Source organism: Papio anubis, chromosome 14 (assembly GCF_008728515.1).
Source record: "Papio anubis isolate 15944 chromosome 14, Panubis1.0, whole genome shotgun sequence".
Lineage (NCBI taxonomy): Eukaryota > Metazoa > Chordata > Mammalia > Primates > Cercopithecidae > Papio > Papio anubis.
The window spans coordinates 73411953-73435462 of record NC_044989.1 but is presented as its reverse complement, the minus strand read 5'-3'; the positions used below and the strand labels follow the sequence as shown (position 1 = coordinate 73435462).

Genomic DNA, 23510 nt, shown 5'->3' with positions numbered 1-23510 from the left:
TGTTTCATCTATACACCCATCCCCACGACCCAACCAATGAATTATTCTGAAGCAAAGCCCAAATATCCCATCATTTCATTGAACCTACTAGTAGGTGTCTCTAAAAAATAAGGACTCTTTGGTTAGGTTTTTTTCAAATAAACTTTTTTGTTTTGGAATAATTTCACACTTAGAGAAGTCAAAAGACAATTCCTGCCTAGCCCTCACCCATTGTCCTCTATTATCGTCTTGCATTGCCACTTTATATTTTTCAAAACTAAGAAACTAACATTGGTACGTTATCATTAACTACACTCCAGACTTAACTTTACTATTTTTTACACTAATGTCTCCTTTCTGTCCCAGGATCCCATCCAGGAACATGTTACCTTTAGTCATCATGTCTCTTTAGCCTCCTCTGGTCTGTGGCAGTCATAGTACCTGGGACAGTTTCTCAGACTTTGCTTGTTTTTGATGACCTTGACAATTTTGGAAGATATTTTATAGAGTGTCCGTCAACTTGGGTTTACCTAATGTCTTTCTTTTGAGTAGACCGGAGTTACGGGTTTGGAGGTAAGAATATCACAGAGGTGAAGTGCTCTCTTTATCACATGATATTAATGGTTTTTTTTATTTGTTTAACATAACCATGCCCTTAACACGCCTAAAATCATTATTTCTTTTTTCTTTTTTTTAGAGACAGGGTTTCTGTCTATCACCCACACTGGAGTACAGTGGAACAGTAATTAATGGCTCAATGCAGCCTTGAGATCCTGGGCTCAAGCAATCCTCAGGCCTCAACCTCCAGAGTAGCTGGAACTACAGGGGTGTGCCACCATGCATGGCCACATATATATGTGTGTGTGTGTGTGTATGTATATGTGTGTATATATATTTTTTGTTTTCTTTTTTTTTTGTAGAGACAGGTGTCTTGCTGTTTTGCCAGGCTGGTATCAAACTCCTGGCCTCTAACGATTCTTCTGCTTCACCCTCCCAAAGTGCTGGGATTTACAGGCATGAGCCACCATGTCTCGTCCATTAATTCTTAATATCATCAAGTAACCAGTCACTATTTATATTTCCCTGATCATGACATAATTTATTTGTAGTTGGTTTGTTTGAATCAGGATCCCGTAAGTTCCACATATTATTACCTTTGGGTATCTCTTTTGTATCTTTTATTTATTTATTTTGGAGACAGAATCTCTCTCTGTCACCCAGGATGGAGTGCAGTGGCATGATGTCAGCTCACTGCAACCTCTGCCTCCCGGGTTCAAGTGATCCTCCAACCTCAGCCTCCTAAGTACCTGGGATTACGGGCACACGCCACCACGCCTGTCTAATTTGTGTATTTTTAGTAGAAATGGGATTTTGCCATGTTGGCCAGGCTGGTCTCAAACTTCTGACTTCAGGTGATCCACCCGCCTCGGCTTCCCAAAGTGCTGGGGTTGCAGGCGTGAGCTACTGCACCTGGCCTCTTTTGTATCTTTTAATCTGTTAGTTCTCTCTTCCTCTTTTCCCTTCCTCTTTGTTGAAGAAACAGTTGTTCGTCCCTGTAGAATTCCCCTCCTTCTCAATGTAGCTGATGGCATCTCTCTGGTAGTGGTTAGCATGTTCCTTTGTCGCTTGTTTCTCCTGTAAACTTAAAGTCTGCATTTAACCACTACCCCAACTGCCTAATAAAAGGGAGGAGATGACAGCGCAGCACCCAGGGAACCTTTGAGACCTGCTTTGCTTCCTTTCCTCTTCCTTTTCTGCTCATTTCCTCTCCTGAACTCACTGTTTTCCCTTCTGGCTCACATACCATGTTTGCCATGTTGGGGCCCCAGGACAGGAAACAAACGCACATACTTTCTCCCATTTGTGTTTCAGTCCATCTGTAAATAAATTGTTGTCCAGTGCCAGGCACGATGGCTCATGCTTGTAATCCCAGCACTTTGGGAGGCTAAGGCGGGCAAATCACTTGATGCCAGGAGTTCGAGACCAGCCTGGCCAACATGGTGAAACCCGGTCTCTACTAAAAATACAAAAAATTAGCTGGGCGCGGTGGCAGGCGCCTGTAATCCCAGCTACTCAGGAGGCTGAAGCAGGAGAATCGCTTGAACCCGGGAGGCAGAGGTTGCAGTGAGCTGAGATTGCGCCATTGCACTCCAACCTGGGCAACAAGAACGAAACTGTCTCAAAAAAAAAAAAAAAAAAAATTGTTGTCCAGGTACAGTGGCTCATGCCTGTAATTCCACCACTTCAAGAGGCCATGGCAGGAGGACTGCTTGAGGCCAGGAGCTTGAGACCAGCCTGGACAACATAGTGAGACCCCATGTCTACAGAAAATTGAAAAACTAGCTGGGCATGGTGGCATGGACCTGTAGTCCCAGATACTTGAAAGGCTGGGACAGGAGGATCCCATGAGCCTAGAAGTCCGAGGCTGCAGTGAGCTATGATCACACAATTGCACTCCAGCTGGACAACAAAGTGAGACTCTGTCTCAAAAAAGAAGGAAAGAATTTTTTTTAACAACTTCTGGTGAGGTGTGGTGGCTCATGCTTGTAATTCCAGCACTTTGAGAGGCTGAGGTGGACAGATCGCTTGATCCCAGAAGTTTGAGACCAGTCCAGGCAACATGGCGAAATTCTGTCTCTACAAAAGATATAAAAATTGGCCAGGCGTGGTGACACATGCCTGTAGTCCCAGCTACTCCAGAGGGTGAGGTGGGAGAATCACCTGAGTCCAGGAAGTGGGGGTTGTAGTGAGCTGTGATCGTGCCGCTGCACTCCAGCCTGGGTGACAAAGTGAGACGCTGTCTCAAAAATAACACAAAAATTCCTTGCTCTTTTGGAAGTCTCACTTATCTGTTGAGATGACTGGAGGTATGAGTGTGCTGGGGACAAAGGCCTAGTAGGGCAGAGCAGGCTGGCTGCACAGGCTCCCTCTGGGGTATGGAGAGCTTGCTGGGCAGAAAAATGCTTTCTTCACTTCAAGGTTGGGAAGTTTGTGTGGGCTGAGAGTTGGGAGGCGAGGGGAAATGTCTCATAGTTTGCTTGAAATAAAGTTCTAAAATCACAGTACCTTGCAGGTGGTTATGTATTTTAATCATTTACTTCCTATAGGCGACACAGTGAGTTTTTTTCTAATGCTGCTCCTGGGCTGGTTTGTGCAGTGGAGAGGGGTCATCATTTCCAAGAGTCACACTGGGCAGGTTTTAAAATAGACACTGATAGCTGGAGGCCACCCCCAGAGCAATAGAATCAGAATCCCTGGGTATATGGCCTGGTTTTTTAAGTACCCAGGTGGTTCAGGGTGCAGCTGATTCAGGACTACTGGGCTGGCCCAGCCTTTCTGCTTTGGGCTGTAGATTCAGTGAGTATATTATTCCTAATCCCGAAGAGCAGTAATTTGGAGGTCTGGTGTGTGTATTTGGGGGGCGTTGTTAGCTTCTTCAGGGATCTTTGCCCTCAGCTGCTGCTCCCAAGGCCTGCTCTCACTGGGGGGCCTGCAGATGGGAGAGAGCTGGCTGGTGGAAGTGGGAAGGCAGCAGCTGCTGCAGGCCTGGGGCTCCTGCTGAGAATTAGCTGACTCACCTTTCTTGTGAAGGGAAAGAGAAGGAATCACTTGACTGACTCATTCTTCCGGTGAAGAAAAAAGGGAGGAAAAACATCCATGGATTGTGTGATTGGGTAAAGACGGGAGCTGAATTTGGGAGGGAGGGGGTAAAAGATGGGAGCCGAATTTGGGAGGGAAGCTATACATTTTATACTATTGAGAAAATAAAAAGGAACTGAGATTGTGAAAGTAAAAACCTTCCTTGCCGTTCATTCATCAGGCAGGAAGGAACAGACACAGATCCAGCTGCAAAGAAACAATGTTTCTCACAAGGACCCACAGGAGCTACAAAGTATCGAACAACTTTCTTCTAGTAACCACCTCTTTCATACTCGTGTCTCACTCTATAAGGTCCTAGACTGCCAAGAACTTTGCTATTTAAATCATATCATTAGGAATGAACCATCTACCTCTTGATAGGCAGGTATAAGTCACTTTGCCTCAGAGAATGAACCCATAGCTGCAAATAAGGGGTTTCTGGTCACAACATTTCTCATTAATCTTAACTTTATAGTTTTTAAGGAAACAAGACCCTGAGTGGTTGGTCCAGACTTACGTTGACTCCTTTCCATATGGTCTTGCTTTGCGTGGAGCGTATTGAAGCACTGCTTCATTTAAATTTTACTCTATCTTCCTTAAATTATATACTAAATATTTTTCTTTGTTTGGCAAGGCACCCCATAATTCTCTGCTTTGTGCCCCTCTTTGTTGAGTAAGTCAGTAAATCTGACTTAGACTATAGGTTTGTCTCTATAGTGGGTGGGGTGGGGGTCTTAGGCCAATCTGTACCTGACATTTCCAACTCAGAATCTGTTTCTTGAATCTCAGTCCAAATGTTTGCTGAAAAATTACATCTGGAAAGCCCTTTAAGTATCGCAGACTGATATGACCAATACAGAGTTTTTATCTTCTTCCCATTTAATCAGTATGCTTCTTGCTGTCCCCATTCTGGTTAACATTCATGTCTCACTAGAAAGCGAGGCATCATCTGTGGCTGCTCTTCCTCATTTCCCCACAGTTGGTCAGCCTTGCTACTTCCAGGACCTAGCACAGTGCTGGGCACACAGTAGATCCTTGGTGGTGGGTTGAATGGTGAATGAATGAAGAGACCACAGGAGTCCGGTGCAGCTTCTGATCCTAAGTTTCATGCTTTCATCTTCTTGCATATACCCTCCTCTGCTAGGTAAACTTATCCACCCCCTGGTCCCAGCTCCTCTGGGACACCTCCTTGACTTACACTAGGAAGACATAGGAAGAACTCTGTGTCCCCAGTGCACTTTGCGATGCTTCATTTAAACTCTGATCAGTGTTTTTTAGTTATTTGTTTATAGTTATTAGTCTAGCTTGATGGACTCTGAGCTCTTTGAGGGCTTGTTCATTTGGTGTCCCTTTGTGTCCGGAATTGGTGGGTTCTGGGTCTCACTGACTTCAAGAATGAAGCTGCAGACTCTCGTGGTGAGTGTTACAGTTCTTAAAGATGGTGTGTCCGGAGTTTGTTCCTTCAGACTTTCAGATGTGTCTGGAGCTTCTTCCTTCTGGTGGGTGGTTTCCCTGTCAGGAGTGAAGCTGCAGACCTTCGTGGTGAGTGATACAGCTCATAAAGGCAGAGCAGACCCAAAGTGAGCAGCAGCAAGATTTACTGCAAAGGGTGAAAAACAAAGCTTCCACAGTGTTGAAGGGGACCCTAGCGGGTTGCCACTGCTGGCTGGGGCAGCCTGCTTTTATTTGCTTATCTGGCCCCACCCACATCCTGCTGATTGGTCCATTTTACAGAGAGCTGATTGGTCCGTTTTGACAGAGTGCTGATTGGTGCATTTACAATCCTTGAGTTAGAGTCACAGAGTGCTGGTTAGCTAGATACAGAGTTAGCTAGATATAGAGTAGGAATTGGTGTATTTACAAACCTTGAGCTACACACAGAGTACTGATTGGTGTATTTACAAACCCTGAGCTAGACACAGAGTGCTGATTGATGCGTTTACAATCCTTGAGCTAGACATAGAGTGCTAGAAGGAAAAGTTCTCCAAGTCCCCACTAGGTCAGCTAGATACAGAGTGCTGATTGGTACACATATGATCCTCTGGCTAGATATAAAAGTTCTCCAAGTCCCCATCCAGTTTAGGAGCCCAGCTGGCTTCACCCAGTGGGTCCTGCACTAGAGCTGCAGGTGGAGCTGCCCACCAGTCCCCAGCGGCACCTGCACTCCTCAGCCCTTGGGCTGTCCAGGGGACCGGGCGCCAGGGAGCAGGGGCAGCCCACTTGGGGGAGGCTCCAGCCACCTGGGAGCCAACCGCAGGGGGAGGAGCTCAGACATGGCGGGCTGCAGGTCCCGAGCCCTGCGTGGCGGGGAGGCAGCTACGACCAGGCGAGAATTTGAGTGCGGCGCCGGTGGGCCAGCACTGCTGGGGGACCTGGCACAACCTCTGCAGCTGCTGGCCCAGGTGCTAAGCCCCTCACTGCCCTGGGCCGGTGGTGCCGGCTGGCCGCTCCGTGTGCGTGGCCCACTGCGCCCGCGCCTGCTGGAACTCACGCTGGCCGGCGAGCACAGTCCCGATTCCCGCCCTTGCCTCTCCCTCCACACCTCCCAGCAAGCAGAGGGAGGCGGCTCCGGCCTCAGCCAGCCCAGAGAGGGGCTCCCACGCAGTGGCGCATTGAAGGACTCCTCAAGTGCTGCCAGAGTGGGCGCCGAGGCTGAGGAGGTGCTGAGAGTGAGGGCTGCTAGCACATTGTCACCTCTCACCCTGAGCCTAGCTCATTAGGCGTTTGTAGGTGTCTGTGTAGCAAATGGCGTTATCTGGGAGTCTCCCCCAGTAGCTGTGGTGGAAAGTGACACAAGAAGGCTGGCAGGACTGGGACAGGATGAAGACAGTGCGAGATCCACAGGACAAGTCAGAGGCTGAAGTTTCTGCTGGACTATCTTCAAGAAGTTGCTTCACTCAGGCCATTCTACTTCCAGGTTCTCTCCTCTGCCCCGGCTCATCCTCTTCCCTCCTTTGAACCACTAGCTGCCATACTGTTATCCTTTCCTAATCTTGCCCTCCCTTCAAAGCCCAGCCCAGCTCTACCCCACCCAGAAGCCTTGAGGCTATTGGCCACTCATCAGCCCACTCAAGGATTCCTGTGGCAGGAGACCCTTCCTTCCAGAGATGTAAGGAGACTTCGAACCAGGGAGGATAAGAAAGGAACATTCAATAGCCCATGTCCTTCAGGAGCTCATAATCAAATATAATACTTAAAATATCAGTTCATATTTTACTTTATTTTTGGAGACAGGCTCTTGCTCTGTCCCCCAGCCTGGAGTGCAGTGGCATGATCACAGCTCACTGCAACATCAAACTCCTGGTCTGAGGTGGTCCTCCTACCTCAGTCTCCTAAGTAGCTGGGACTACAGGTGGATACCACCATGCCTGGCTAATTTTTAAAATTTTTTTTAGAGGTGGGGTTTCACTGTGTTGCCCAGACTGATCTTAAACTCCAGGGCTCAAGTGATCCTATCACTTCAACCTCACAAGTAGGTGGGATTATAGGAGCAAGCCACTGTGACTGGCTTGCATTTTACTCTAAATATGTATTTTTAAATGTAATATCATTTCTGCAGATTATGCATAATACTGATTTTTTTTATTTCAAAAGCAATTTAAAGATCTGGAAATATAAATCATACATAAGCCTATTACCCAGAGGCAATCTCTATTAGCATTTTAGTGTATTTTCATCTAGCTTTTTTGAAAATATAATTTTTACCTTTTTATTTTGAAACACTTTTAGTCTTACAGAAAGGTTGCAAGAAGAATAAGGAAAACTTCCCTATTTGCCTAGATCTACCAATTTTTAACATCACATTTCCTTTATTCTCTTTGTCTACAAGTAATCATAAAGTCTGGAAAGATAGCAGATATACATGATATCATCAGGACATCTTCAATCTACATTCAATTATAGTACCTACATTTCCAGATTTTATGGCTGCCCTGTATTTTTACACATTATTTTTCTTCAACTATTTACGAATAGATTGTATTCATTCATCTCCTAATACATCAGAGTATATGTCTTTTTTTTTTTTTGAGACAGGGTCTTGCTCTGTAACCCAGGCTGGAGTGCAGTGGCGCAATCTTGGCTCACTGCAACCTCCACCTCCCGGGTTCAAGCAATACTCCTGCCTCAGCCTCCCAAGTAGCTGGGATTGCACTACCACACCCAGCTAATTTTTATATTTTTAGTAGAGGCGGGGTTTCACCACATTGGCCAGGCTGGTCTTGAGCCCCTGACCTCAGGTGATCTGCCTGCCTTGGTCTCCCAAAGTGCTGGGATTACAGGGTGAGCCACTGCGCCCAGCCCAGTGTATGTCTTTTAAGAACAAGGACATTCTCGGCTGGGCGTGGAGGCTCACGCCTGTAATCCCAGCACTTTGGGAGGCCGAGGTGGGCAGATCATGAGGTCAGGAGATGGAGACCATCCTGGCTAACACGGTGAAACCGCATCTCTACTAAAAATACAAAAAAAATTAGCCAGGCATAGTGTCACGGGCCTGTAGTCACAGCTACTCGGGAGGCTGAGGCAGGAGAATTGCTAACTCAGGAGGCAGAGGTTGCAGTGAGCTGAGACTGCACACCACTGCACAAAAAAAAAAAAAACCAAGGACATTCTCTTATGTAACCACAGTGTGGTAATTATAGTCAGGAGATTTAACATGGATACAACACTTTTATTAACCTATGGTCCATATTCCACTTTTGTCACTTGTCTCAATAATGCTCTAGAGCATTCCCCCCCTACGCCAGGATCCAATCCCGAGTTACACAGTGCATCTAGTTGTCTCTTTAGCTTCTTTAATGTGGAACAGTCTCATTCCCACTCTTTCTTTGTCTTTATGACATTGACATATTTGATGAAAAAAACCAATTAATTTATGGAATGTCCGTCAGTGTGGGTTTGTTTTGTTTTCTCGTGATTAGATTTATTTAGTCCCTGTGGAATATTATGTGAGTGATGCTGTGGACTTCCCCGGTATCACATTTGGAAGAACACAGTGTACCACCTGCCCTTCGTTGATCCTTTTAACATGTCCCCGTCATTTTTTAGGGATAAGACTTCATTACTTTCTGGTGCAACAAAATGTACCAGTTTCATCTTGTACCCTCCCTACCCCAGCCTTTGAATCTGCTCCTTTCCTAAGGAACCCTGGTCCCTGTTAGTGGACCAGGATCTGGATGTCATTTGGTCTTTTTGCTTTTCACTTAGTATCTGTCTAGCTCTGTTTAGCCCCTTGTTTATTGAGTTGGAATCACACTGCTTATATGCATTTCATAAAATTTTAAGCATTATTCCATGTCATGAATGTTTGAAAACATAGTTTTAAAGGCTGCATAGTATTCAGTCATATGAATGGACCAGCATTTATTTAACCATCCACCTTTGTAAATAATGCAGCAGTGAATATCCTTGGTATGTACACCTGACCAGATCTTTGAACATCTTGGATTGTTTCCTTAGACTACATTCTTAGAGGTGAAATTTTGCCAGGACAGCATTGTGAGCCTCCCTTATGTATGTCTTTAATGGGGAAATGGTCCAGGCTGTGTGGATTATAAGAGGTTAGGCAGCTGTTCCTATTAGGAATGGACTGAAGGTTGATCTGGTTTGTGAGAGACAGCACCTGGGTAGGGGCGGCATTAGGGGTTAGAGGTTGCTTCATGTAGGGTGCCATGGTGGGAGAGAATTGGAGGTGGGATGAGAACTGGTGTGTGGGGACACTTTGAGGTGACCTGGAGCCTATTGCAGGGTCTTTATTGGGAAGGGAAAGGGACAGGAATTGACTGCAGGGTCTGGTGTCCTACTAAATAAGGGGAGGGAGTCCGGGCGTGGTGGCTCACGCCTGTAATCCCAGCACTTTGGGAGGCTGAGGTGGGTGGATCACAAGGTCAGGAGATCCAGACTATTCTGTCTAACAAGATGAAACCCTGTCTCTACCAAAAATACAAAAATTATCCAGGTGTGGTGGTGGGTACCTATAGTCCCAGCTACTCAGGAGGCTGAGGCAGGAGAATGGCATGAACCTGGGAGGCGGAGCTTGCAGTGAGCCGAGATTGCACCACTACACTCCAGCCTGGGCAACAGAACGAGAATCTCCATCTCAAATAAATAAATAAATAAATAAATTAAATAAATAAATAAATAAGGGGAGGGAATGTGGAGGCTTCTGTTTCCTCCACTGTGCAAAGGATGGTGGAGAGTTGTGGGGCTCCAGGGAGGAATTTGGGGCAGAGCCCAGAGTGTAGTGAGGCATGAACCCCCAGCGATTGCAGCTTCCCCTTCATCCCCAACCTTGGCACCCTCTGTCTTCCCCTTGAGCTTGGCTTTGCCCAGCTGGCTTAGTCCCCAGGGCAGAAGGCCCAGCAGCCGGGTTGCTTGGTTTCCTTTCATTGTGCTCTAATGCCTGTGGCGCTTAGCACAAAGCCCTCCTTTTCCACAGCCCCTGCTCTGGGGCAAGGTTGGGGGAGCTGCCTCTTGTCCTGCACCTCAGCAGCTACAGGGCTCTGGATGAAGGAGGGCCTGAGGATTGTGAGCTTGGTGCTTTCAGGTTTGAGCTGCACTTGGGAACCTCCCCCTGGAGGCAGAGCTGGACCTTGGGGAGGGACCCCTGTGAGGGGCAGGCAGGACGCTCTGTCACTTCAGGTCCTGAGCAAGACAGGGAGGCTGGGAGAGGGCTGGGGCCAGGCCTCACCTTCAGCCTACATGTCCAGGGATGCTTGGGAGCTTTTAATAGGCTCAGAATAGATCTCAGGGCATTGGGAGAGAGGGGGGAAAATGGGAGGCACCTGGAAGAGCAGATGGGCCCATCCTTGAGTATCTCAGTAGTCTCTCTGAGTTGACTTTGGAAAACTCTCAGCCTCAGGAAAGCTGTCCTTAGATTTCTGAGGCCTCATTGGCATTTATCACCCACATGGGGAGTCCTGGGGACCGGGGGACCCCAATCATAAAGGGTGGGGCTCCCCAGTGTCTGGAGAAGGGTGCACAGCGGCTGATCCCTTCACTCTTCTCTCTCATCCCCTTCTTCAGACATCCTTCTATGGCCGCTTCAGGCACTTTTTGGATATCATCGACCCTCGCACACTCTTTGTCACTGAGGTAAGTCATGGCTGTCACCCTCAGTGGCCTTTTGGCCTTTGTACCTTGTCATTTCAGAATATGTGGGTCATTAAGGGAGGGTGAGGATGGGAAAGTGAAGAGAATAGGGGAGGTGGGAGGTGAGAGAGGAAGGTAACAAATTCTCTCTACCTGTAGCTGTCTATTTATGTATCTATGTGTCTGTCTCTGAGTTCATACATTGTGCTGTATGCTTTTTACATTATGTCGTTTGGATCTCACAACACCCCTCCAAGATAGATATTATTGTTATTCTTTAAAACTTTAATGAAATTATTATCAAGTACATAAATTATTTGCTCATTAGAAAAGTTCAAACAGTACAAGTATGTTTAAGTAGAAAAAAAAGTATCCTTTAATCATCCTCCCTACTTAGTTCCCTCCTCTCATAGGTAACAGCTGTTAATGGCTTTAACATCAGGTTAGTAAGGTATAATTTACCTTTAAAGGTGTGCAGTTCTTTGAGTTTTGACCGTCATATTCAGTCATGTATCCACCATCACAATTGTATTAGTCCGGTCTCACACTGCTATAAAGAAATTCCTGAGACTGGGTAATTAATAAAAGAAAGTGGTTTAATTGTCTCACAGTTCCTTATGGCTGGGGAGGCCTCAGGAAATGATCATGGTGGAAGGGGAAGCAGGAACCTTCTTCACAAGGTGGCAGGAGAGAGAGGAATGGAGGAGGAGCTTCTGAGCACTTATAAAACCATCAGATCTCATGCAAACTCACTATCATGAGAACACCATGAGGGAAACCATCCCCGTGATGCAATCACTTCCCACCATGTCCCTCTCTCAACATGTGGGGATTATAGGGTTTACAATTTGAGATGAGATTTGGGTGGGGACACAGAAGCAAACCTTATGGACAATCAAGATGTGAAGCATTTTCATCACCCTGACATGTTCCCTCATACCTCTTTATAATCAGTTCCTCCCTGTCTCCACCCCCTGTCAACCAATCATTTGCTTTCTGTTTCTATTGTTTTTCTGTTTCCAGAATGTCATATAAATGGAATCCTACAGTATGCAGCCTTTTGTATCTGGCTTCTTTCCCTTAACACAATGTTTTTGAGGCTGGGTGAAATGGTTCACACCTGTAATCTCATCACTTTGAGAGGCTGAGGCAGGAGGATTGCTGGAGCCCAGGAGTTCAAGACCAGTCTGGGCAACATAGTGAGACCTGTCTCTACAAAATTTAAAAAAATTAGCCGAGTGTGATGGTGCGTGCTTGTAGTCCCAGCTACTCAAGAGGCTCAGGTGGGAGGATCGCTTGAGCCTGAGAGGTTGAGGCTGCAGTGAACCGTGATTGTACCACTGCACTCCAGCCTGAGTAACAAAGTGAGACCCTATCTTTAAAAAAAAAAAAAAAATGCTTTTGGGATTTATTTGTGTCATTGCATGTATTAGTAGTTAATCCCTTCTGACTGCTGAGTAGTATCCCATTGAAAGGATGTTCCAGAATTTATCCATTCACTTGTTGATAAATACCTTGATTCTTTCCAGTTTTTTGGCTATTATGAATAAAACTATATGAACATTCTTTGTGTGGATGTATGCTTTCATTTCTCTTGAAGGAATAAGAATGGGAATGCTGGATCCTATGGTAAGTGTGGTAAATGTATGTTTACTTTATCAGAAACTGCCAAACTGTTGTTCAAAGGGTTGTACAATTTATATATCCATCAGCAAATGTATGAGAGTTCCAGTTGCTCCACTTGCTCACCAACACTTGCTATTGTCAAATTTAAAAATCTTTTTTATTTCAGCCATTCTAAGAAGTATGTCTTGACAGACTTTTTTTTTGAGACAAGTTTTGCTCTTGTTGCCCAGGTTGGAGTGCAATGGTGCGATCTTGGCTCACTGCAACCTCTGCTTCCCAGGTTCAAGTGATTCTCCTGCCCCAGTCTCCCCTGTAGCTGGGATTACAGGCGTGTGCCACCATGCCCGGCTAATTTTGTATTTTTAGTAGAGATGGGGTTTCTCCATGTTGGTCAGGCTGGTCTCGAACTCTCAACCTCAGGTGATCCACCCACCTTGGCCTCCCAAAGTGCTGAGATTACAGGTGTGAGTCACGGCGCCTGGACTTGAGAGATTTTTTTTTTTTTTTTGAGACAGAGTCTCACTCTTGTCCCCCAGGCTGGAGTGCGGCACGATCTCAGCTCACTGCAACCTCCACCTCCCAGGCTCAAGCGATTCTCCTGCCTCAGCCTCCCAAGTAGCTGGGATTACAGGCACCCACCACTACGCCAGGCTAATTTGACAGAAGTTTTGTATATATTTACAAATGTATGTAGGAATACATGTACATATAAAATGTCAAATTTTGTTTTGTTTTGTTTGAGACAGGGTCTTGCTCTGTCACCCAGGCTGGAGTGCAGTGGCATGTTCTCAGCTCACTGCAACCTCCACCTCCCGGGTTCAAGTGATTCTCGTGACTCAGCCTCCCGAGTAGCTGGGATTACAGGCATGCACCACCAATGCGGCTAATTTTTGTATTTTAGTAGCAACTGGGTTTTGCCATGTTGGCCAGGCTGGTCTCAAACTCCTGGCCTCAAGAAATCCACCCCATCAGCCTACTAAATTGCTGGGATTATAGGTGTGCGTCACCATGCCTGGCCTAAAATGTCAAATATTTATTAAGTACTATGAACAAGGCAATTTGTAAGCATTTTACATGCATTAACTTATCAGATTAACTCAAAGCAGCCCTAAGGTGTGGATGCTATTATAAGTACCAGTTTACAGATGAAGAAAAAGACAGACTGGAAGTTAAGCCTCATGCAAATGGTGCTGGCAAGTGATGGAGCCAGGGTATGAACCCGGGTACACTTGTCTCCAGACCCTTATACTCACCCCATTTGCATTCCTGTTCAAATAACTTGAGTTTAGGGAACTTGCCCAAGATTACATGGCAGAAGGCCTGAGCATTGGCCCTGGCCCTCATGTGGGCAGCACTTCACTGCACATCTTCTCTGTGCTGACATTGGCTTACTTGCTTTAAGCCCTGGAGTTGACCAGCTCTGGGAGAGAAAAGACATGATAGAAGGAGCACAAGGCTTGCTGGGCACCAGGGCCTAGAACCATCGCCCCTCATGTCCAGGGGAGCAGCCCAGTAATATGAAATGTGGGAATTACCCTGACAGGTGGTTTCCTACTGCATCTCAGAAGGACAAAGGGCATAGGTATTTTATTAGCTGACCTGGGCTCTGTCTGGATTCTCCTAAGAATCTGGATTCTCCTAATAATCAGTGCAATTACATAAAAAGTTGGAAGAGCACAAAACTAGAGAAACTACTTATCTAGCCCACCTAATGTATGATTCTAGAAAGTTCCAGAACTGTGCAAAACAAGACACATTTGCAGTCCTAAAATCTGAACAGAAATGCCATGTATTTGGTGGAGGAGTCAGCCGAGATGTAAAGGATAGACGTGCTAATGGTAGACTTCAAGGCACATTGAGACATGGTAGAGGGAGACGGGGGAAGCAGGGAGGTATTTCATTGCTTCCCAGGTTACCATGAACAGGCAGGGGTTTTGGTGATGGATGAGCAGCTACAGGACGGCATGCTACCTGTGCCAGGAGGGCCCCCCGTCCCTTTTCCCAGTCCCTCCTCCTCCCATTCTCAGACCATTTCATTTCACTACTCTCCTCCTTGTACTGCAATTTTATTCTTCAACTCTTGCATTTTGAAAGACCCCAACATTCTTTTACATCACTAAATCATTTTTGACCCCTTTCTCCTATGAGTAAATTTTTAAAATTTCGTACCTGAAAAAAACTATTAAATGTCAAAGCAACTTAAATATTTACTGACTAGAAAATAATGAAGGCAACTCCAATTTTAGAATATTTTTCAAATTTCAATGTTCCTTTACCTCATCAGAGATTCAGATAGACTTTTTAGAAAGATCTGCACCTCTCCTCCGCACTGTATCCCCGTTAGGGATTGTTTCCAGGCTATGTACTGGCCTTTTTAAAAGCTTCTGCCAACAGAAGATCTTCTAGCCTTAAAAAGTCTGGAAGGGCCCTGAATGGGACCTCTAGGCTAGCAAGATAGTGGCCACACCCCTCATTGGCTCTAGCCTAGGCAGGTTGTTTAGCGAGGTCATCTCCATCAATGCAATGGGAAATTAGAGGCCTCTGAGTCCCTCCCATGAGTTGTGGGGCACTGGGAGGGCCAGGTTCCCCCTCAATGCTGGAGTCAGTCCACAGACCATGGCTTATAAATACTGTTTTCCTCCCAGGGCCCTTGGCTGGTGCCCTGGGAGGGAATGTGGGGTGGTTGCTGCTTAGCTGGAGGAAATTTGGATGAGCCCATTTGTCTGTGATGATGGGAGAGCGGTAGAGGTCATGAGGACTTGAGGAGGTGGCTCTGGAAGCTGGAGGGTCCAGAAGTAGAAAGATCCTAGGTAGCTTGAGCCATCTGGTGACCTGGTTCTGAGGGACGTTAGCTGAACCAATGGAGAAACTCCTCTTGAGGGAATTTTGCAGGTACTTCTTTGTAGTTTATAACTGACCATGCTCTAAAAAGATCCCAACCCTTGTATGTGTAATAAGGCAGAGGAAATTTTATTCACTGTAATTTTTCTTAGGGAGAAGGCTGTCTTTGTTCTAAGAATGCCTAACAAAGCTTCAGGGGAGGAGGTTGCTCTGCTTCACAGAGGAGAAGAATGGTGCATTTTGATCCTAAATGGAGAAAGGAGAGGGAAGGAAGAGGAGGAAAAAAACAGTGGGAAGGAGACCATAATACTGGGATGAGCTGAAAGACCAATAAAGAGATGCCGCAGTGAGGTGTGGCTGGGGGCTCTTTTGAGATGAGTGATGCTGACTGTGTTTGTGAGAACTGTGAATTTGCACTGTTACTCCTTCTACCATAATTCCTGGGAAGCTGTCAGCAAAATATGCCTGGTTTGTGAAATCTCTGCAAGAGATTATTTGGGGGATTTTTTTTTTTTTTTTTTTTTTTTTGAGGCAGAGTCTCACTCTGTTGCCCAGGCTGGAGTGCAATGGCATCTTGGCTCACTGCAGCCTCTGCCTCCTGGGCTCAAGCACTTCTCATGCTTCAGCCTCCTGAGTAGCTGGGACTACAAGTGCATGCCACCATGCTTGGATAATTTTTGTATTTTTGTAGAGACGGGGTTTTGCCTTTGGCCAGGCTGGTCTTGAACTCCTGACCTCAAGTGATCCACCCACCTTGGCCTCCCATAGTGCTGGGATTAACAGGGATGAGCCACAGTGCTTGGCCATTTGGGGGAATCTTGAAGGGCTGTGAGTCTCCTTGCCAGGGTGCAGTGTGTACAGAATTATTTTCAATGAAGGAAACCACTGGGAGCTTGCAGAAGCAAAAGGGAGAAATCTTTGGCTTTCTCTGTAGGCCAGGGAATTAGATCTAGATCTCTTAAGGGCAAGGCTGTATGACATCTGAATTATGGACCAAAGATGGAAGGCATTTGCTATCCTGAATTCAATAATTACTTAAGGAAAGGAATGGCTGACAGATTATCATCATGAAGGGCACAGAAAACTAACTGAAATAGTATTAATAACAACAATTGAATACTAGAACTCCTGTCATAATCTGAAACTATTTGGGGTGTATTATAGGATAGAATAAATAATTATACTGACGTGGAGAACCAGTATTTTCACCGTGGGAGATCAGAGATACAAATATAGAGTAGGGGAAAAGACAGAACTATGTGATGTTGTATTTTAATTGGAGGTACCAATATGCACTCATCACACACACACACGCACACACATACACTGTCTCTCTCTCTCTCTCTCTTAATATTTTCTAATTTTCTGGCTCTGTTTTCTGAAAGGGCCTAGAACTTATCACACCACAGTAACTATGAACACACTTAGCACCCAGATCTTGGTTTCTGCATACCGCTACCCACAAAAAGGAATGAGGGCTTCTTAAATAAATGGTGGATTCCAGGTCTGAGGCTGCAAGTGTTGCTACAGAAAGCAAGGAAGTGCTCAAAGAATGATGGAGACACAGGAACTGGCTTAAAAGGAAATCCATTGGCTGCATTTGGGCAATTTGAGCATTAAGAAAAACAGCAATGGATTGTAACACATTAAATTAAAAAAAAAAAATCTGTGAGTTCATAAGCTATGGTTTGAATGTGTCCACTCCATACTTAATAGTGAATGTGATAGTATTAAGAGGGGGGGCTTTTACGCAACGGTTAGGCTATGACTGGGGTTAAGACCTTTATAAAAAAGGCCTCCCACAGCTGCTAGGGTCTCTTGCCCTTCTGCCTTCTTCTCTGTGAAGACATAATATTTCTCCCCTCTGAAGGATACAGACCTCACCAGACACTGAATGCTCGTTCTTTGATCTTGGACTTCCAGCCTCCAGAGCTGTGAGAAATACATTTCTGTTCTTTATAAATTATCCGCCTGTGGTATTCTGTTATAGCAGCACAGACGGACTACAACAGAAATTGATACCACAGAAGTGGGGTGTTGCTATAACAAATAACTAAAAATGTGGAAGCAGCTCTGGAGCTTGGTAAAGGGTAGAGGCTGGAATGGTTTTGAAATGAGTGCTGGAAGGCTGGGGGTGGTGGCTCACGCCTGTAATCCCAGCACTTTGCGAGGCCGAGGCAGGTGGATCACAAGGTCAGGAGTTCAAGACCAGCCTGGCCAAGATGGTGAAACCCCGTCTCTACTAAAAATACAAAAATTAGCCTGGCGTGGTGGTGGGCACCTGTAATCCCAGCTACTCGGGAGGCTGAGGCAGAGAGTTGCTTGAACCCGGGAGGCAGAGGTTGCAGTGAGCCAAGATTGCACCACTGCACTCCAGCCTGGGCAGCAGAGCAAGACTCCATCTCAAAAAAAAAAAAAAATCAAAATAAAAAGTGCTGGAAAAAGTCTCATTGCCATGAACAGAGCATTAAAGGCGATTCAGGTGAGGGCTAAGAAGAGAAGAGCCGTAGGGAAAGCCTCCTTCCTTTTAGAAGTAACTTACGGAATAGTGACAGTGAAGACCCTTCTGATAAGGCGTGAGACAGAAATGAGGAACAAGATACTGGAAATGGGGGAAAGGCCATTCTTACTACAGTGACAAAGAACTTGGCTAAATTATGCCTATGTCCGAGGACTTCGTGGAAGGCAGGACTTGAGAGCAATGAACTAGGATATATGGCAGAAGAAATCTCTAAGCAGCAAAGCATTCAGGATGCTTCATGGCTTCTCTTAACTGCTTATAGTAAAATGTAAGAAGAGCGAAACAATTCAAAGATAGAATTTATAATGAAAAGGGAAGCAGAACGTACATATTTGGAAAATTCTCAGCCTGGCCATGTAAAGAATAAAAAATTATGTTTAGGAGAAAAAACCAGCAGTGTGGCCAAGTGACCATTTGATAAGGAGATTAGTATGGCTAGAAGGAAGCCAGGTGCTATTCACTAAGACAATGGGAGAATGACCCCCGAAGGCATTTCAGATCTTTGAGGTTGCCACATCCATCACAGACCCAGAGTGCCAAGGCCTTAGGGGCAGAAGTTTCTAAGGAGGGGTGCAGAGTGTCTGTGGGACTTCAGGGCTCACTGCCCCTTGTGTCTGCCCACTGTATTCTGGCACATTGCTTCTCAGCCACCCCAGCTGTGGCTCAGGCAGACCCAGGTGCAACTTGGGCCACTGCTCCAGAGGGCACAAGCGTAAGCCTTGGCAGCGTCCATGTGGTGCTAACTCTGCAGGTGTGTGTGTGAGCTGTGGCTGCAGCGCTACCTCCACCCAGATTTCAAAGGATGTTGCAGACAGCCTTGAGGCCCAGGCAGAGAGTTGTGCAGGGGTGGAGCCACTGCAGTTTCCACTGGGGCAATGCTTAGTGGCATTGTGGGGATAGGGCTGTCTCTGCAACCCCGGAGCAATAGAGCCACCAGCATGCAGCACCAGCCTGGGAAAGCCGCAGGAATGCAACCTCAGTGTGTGAGAGCTGAAGTGTGGCTGTCTGGCAAAACCATGGGGTTGGGGCTGTCCAAGGCCTTGGGGGCCCAACTCCTGCCCCAGTGTGTCTGGTAAGGCAGGACTTGGAATCAAAGATGATTTTCAAGATCGAATGTTGTGTGCCCTGTTGGATTTTAGATTTACCGAGGACCTGGTACTCCTTTTTATTTTTATTTTCATATTTCTCCCTTTTGGAAGATAAATATTCGTCTTGTACCTGTCCCACCATTGTACTTTGGAAGCATGTACCTTGTTTGAGTCTACAGGCTCACAGCTGGAGGGAAATTGGCCTCAGGATGAAGCACACCTTTGGGTCTCATCCATATCTAATTTAGAAGAATCTAGAAGAGACTCTGGACTTTAGACTTTCGAGTTGCTGCTGGAATGACTGACTTTTGAGGCTACTGAGATGGAATGAATATATGTGAGAAGGACATAAATTTTTGGGGGGCACGGTAAGATGCTATGGCTGAAATATGTCCCATACAAAATTCAGGTGTTGAAACTTAATGCCAAATGTGATAGTATTAAGGGGTGGGATCTTTAAGAGGCAATTAGGCCATGAGGGTCCCTCCCTCATGAGTGGAATTAAGGCCCTCGTAAAAGAGGCCTGGCCAGGTGTGGTGGCTTACAGCTGTAATCCCAACACTTTGGGAGGCCAAGGCTCAAGAATCACTTGAGTGCAGGAGTTTGAGCTAAATTTTTTGAAAAATTAGCTGGGTGTGGTGGCATGCACCCCTAGTCCCAGCTACTGAAATCGGTTGAGCCTGGAAAGTTGAGGTTGCAGTGAACTGTGATCACACCACTGCACTCCAGTCTGGGTGACAGAGCAAGATCCTGTCTCAAAAAATAAAAGAGGCTTCACACAGGGTTTGGCCCTCTTGCTGTTCTGTCATGATGAGGAACAGCCTTCCTCCCTTAAGAAAAATGCTGCCCTCACCAGATACCAAATGCTGGTTCTTGATCTTGGACTTCCAGCTTCCAGAACTGTGAGAAATAAATTTCTGTTCTTTATAAATTATCTAGTCTGTGGCATTCTGTTATAGCAGCACAGATAGTCTAAGATAACATAGTAAAACTAAAAATGTGGATGAGGAAACTGTTCTTTTTACCTTTAGTAACTCTCAGTGAAGTAACTGATTCTGTCCCAGATCATTAATAAATACTATTTCCAAAGAGTAAAATGTTATTGGGAAACCAAATGCTCATTTGCTTTCAAAGTATCACCCTGCGAATTACTTAGCAATTACAAAGGAGAAAGGGTACCTTTATAATGGAGAACCTTAAAATGTCTTTCATTCAGAAATCTTGCTTCCACAAATTTATCCAAAGGAATTAAGTACAGTGAGATTTATATACAAGGATATTAATTGCAATGTTATTTATAATGGTGGACACCTTTTATCAAGATGACCAAACTTAGCATCCCTAACAATTGAAAACAAACTGACATTGTGTGTTTCCTGATGTGATGTGATTCTGGTAGTAATTCCTAAATACTGGAAGACATAGAAAAGTCTAAAGAAAACAAAAAACTGTTTATCATCCAACCTGCTAGAAATAATCAACATTAACATTTTGGTGCATGTATATGTACAATATTGGGATGACTGGCCGGGTGCAGTGGCTCACACCTATAATCCCAGTACTTTGGAAGTCTGAAGCAGCTGGATCACCTGAGGTCAGGAGTTTGAGATCAGCCTGGGCAACATGGTGAAACCCTCTCTCTACTAAAAATACAAAAATTAGCTGGGTGTGTTGGCACATGCCTGTAATCCCAGCTACTCAGGAGGCTGAGGCATGAGAATTTTGAACCTGGGAGGTGGAGGTTGCAGGGAGCTGAGATCACATCACTGCACTCCAGCCTGGGTGACAGACACTCTGTCTCAAAAACAAACAAAAAAACCAAAAAAATAGATATGACTGATATAATATGTATATATGTATATCTCTATATAAATATAGGGAATCATATGCACATATGCATGATATGTGTACATACATGATACATAGATGTCATACGTGATTATATAGCAATGGATATCCATGGTATGCATGATGCCTAGAGTATATACTTTTATCTATGAATATATGAGCATTTTTTCATGTCATGAAATGTTTCAAAATGTGTTTAACTGCATAATAATTCATCACATGGTTATTGTATAACTTAATTATTTACTCTTGTTGACCATTTAGGTGGTTTCAAGTCTTTTTCATAAATAATATTGCAGTAAATATCCTCATACAAAAATCTCACTGTACTTCCTTTAATTCCTTTGGATAAATTTCTAGAAGTGGAATATCCAGATGAAAGACTTTAGATAAATATTTCCAAATTTACTGTATTAGTTTGTTCTCATGCTGCTAATAGAGACATACTCTTGAGTCTAGGTAATTATAAAGGAAAGAGGTTTAATGAACACATAGTTCCACATGGCTGGGGAGGCCTCACAGTCATGGTGGAAGGTGAAGGAGGAGCAAAGTCACGTCTTACATGGCGGCAGGCAAGAGAGCTTGTGCAGGGGGACTCTCATTTATAAAACCATCAGATCTTGTGAGACTTATTCACTACCATGAGAACAGTATGGGGGAAATTGCCCCATAATTCAATTATTTCCATCTGGCCCTGCCCTTGACATGGGGGGATTATTATAATTTAGGGTGAGATTTTGGTGGAGACACAGCCAAACCATATCATTGTCCTGTAAATTATACCAACCTGTACCAAGATTTTATATACATATGTATATATGTATACACATACACACACACACACACACATATATATATCTATATATATATTTTTTGAGATGGAGTCTCGCTGTGTCGCCTAGGCCGGAGTGCAGTTGTGCAATCTTGGCTCACTGCGTCCTCTGCCTCCCAGGTTCTAGCAATTCTCTGCCTCAGCCTCCTGAGTAGCTGGGATTACAGGTGCCTGCCACCACATCTGGCTAATTTTTGTATTTTTAGCAGAGATGGGGTTTCACCATCTTGGCCAGGCTAGTCTTGAACTCCTGACCTGGTGATCCATCCGCCTTGGTCTTCCAAAGTGTTGCGATTACAGGCGTGAGTCACGCCTGTCCCAAGATTTTATATTTATACACCCAATAGCAGCAAGTGAGGATGTTCATTTAAATGAATTGTAGAAAAAAAAAAAAAGAAAAAATAACCAAACAGAAAAAAGAAAAAATGTAGTTTAGACAGCGCTGGATAGTGTAACTTTAAAATCTTTAAAGGAATTTTTAAATTTAAAACATCCCCATACCCTTATATTGTCAGTACCCTTATATACTTTAAGTTCTTGTCCATCTGCATACATTTTGGCAATTATGACATTGAACATAAACTTTTTTTATTCTTTTCATTTCGAAGTCTTTATAACTTTAAAAATAATTTTTGGGGTGCAGTGGCAGTGATCATGGTTCACTGCAGCCTTAGCCTCCCAGGCTTGAGATCCTCCCACCTCAGCCTTACAAGTAGCTGGGACTATACCAAGTCTTTATTATTTTTAAAAATCAAGTTTTGTGGCATAAATAGCCATCCTATTAAACCATTAGACTTATTGGTGTAACAGATAGGTTGTTTCCTATCTTCCTGGACAAAATAGTCTTAGACATATTACCTTTTTTTTTTTTTTCCCCCGAGACGGAGTCTTGCTCTGTTGCCCAGGCTGGAGTGCAGTGGCATGATCTCGGTTCACTGTAGCCTCCACCTCCCAGGTTCAAGTGACTCTCCTGCCTGAGCCTCCCGAGCAGCTGGGACTACAGGTGTGTTCCACCATGCCCAGCTAATTTTTGTATTTTTAGTAGAGATGAGGTTTCACCATGTTGGCCAGGCTGGTCTCGAACTCCTGACCTCAAGTGATCTGCCTGCCTCAACTTCCCAAAGTGCTCGGATTACAGGCATGAGCCACTGCACCCAGCCAACATATCACTTAGTTTTTGCTAAGTTTGCATTTTAGAGTAAATTCCAAGAGTTGAGTAGCCAGGCTGGAAGCCATGGTTGTTTTTAAAGTTCTTGGAATAGGTGGATCAGTTTCTTTCCTGTCATGCTGCTGGAACTGCATCAGTTTACCTCACTCAGCCTCCTAAGGTGACTAGAGGTCAGGACAGGGAAAGCCACATGTCCCTGGTTCGCCTTCTTTGGGCCTCTCATAGGGTGGGTTCCTGGCTGATGGGAGCCAAGGACCCATCGCAGCACAGACAGCTAGAACTCTGGGAGTTCCAGGACTGCTGGGTGGGAACATGGAGTTGGGGATGGCTGAGGGAAGGCAAGAGGAAGGCTTGGGACTTTGCCTGCACGTAACCATTACCTTTGGCCTCCAGGACCCACTGCTTGGAGGTGACTCTAGTAATGGTCAAGCCGTGGTAAGGATGCATGGCCCTGCCCTCAGCAGTGCAAGATTGGCCTGGTGAGAACAGTCAGCTACTGAACCATCAAGACATGGTGGAACATAACCTCCCTGCCATCCTGCATGCCCCGCTGCCAGTTCATCCCTCCCCACCCCCACCACAGTCTTTTAGTTCTATAACCATTGGAGCTCCCAAACTCTCTGCTTTGCCTGAAATGGCCCATGTTTCAGCTGTACCTGCTTCCTCTAAGCATGTTTGTTTTTTCTGTGTTAGGCTGGACTCAGCTTTGAGAGTAAAAGAGGCCATTTCTTTTTTTGCTTGGGGTGCCCTGCCTCAGAGGCCATCAGTTCTAGGGGGCTTTGGGCATTGCTGAGGTTTCTTTGGGAGATGGTTGCTGGCATGAGTACAGCAGGTTCTTCTGTGTGGATGTCTCATGGAAATGGCTTGGAACTAGAGTTG

At 45.2% G+C, this 23510-nt stretch overlaps 1 protein-coding gene across 23 annotated transcripts in view; it reads left to right on the top strand.

Annotated features, from left to right (window-relative positions):
• Positions 1 to 23510, top strand: part of SFXN5 (sideroflexin 5) — a 135156-nt gene that overhangs the window by 4878 nt on the left and 106768 nt on the right. For 9 of the 23 annotated variants that reach the window (XM_031655268.1, XM_031655264.1, XM_021924976.2 and 6 more), the window contains exon 2: positions 10642 to 10710. The exons of 1 other annotated variant lie outside the window; for it this stretch is intronic. Coding sequence is in view for 18 of the 22 variants with exons in the window: in XM_031655264.1 (XP_031511124.1) it covers positions 10642 to 10710 (69 nt within the window). In the remaining 4 variants the exon portion in view is untranslated. Of the gene's footprint in view, positions 1 to 9707; positions 10258 to 10641; positions 10711 to 23510 lie in introns of those variants that run through there. 13 more of the 23 variants (XM_031655263.1, XM_009184413.4, XM_009184412.4 and 10 more) reach the window with 8 other exon arrangements.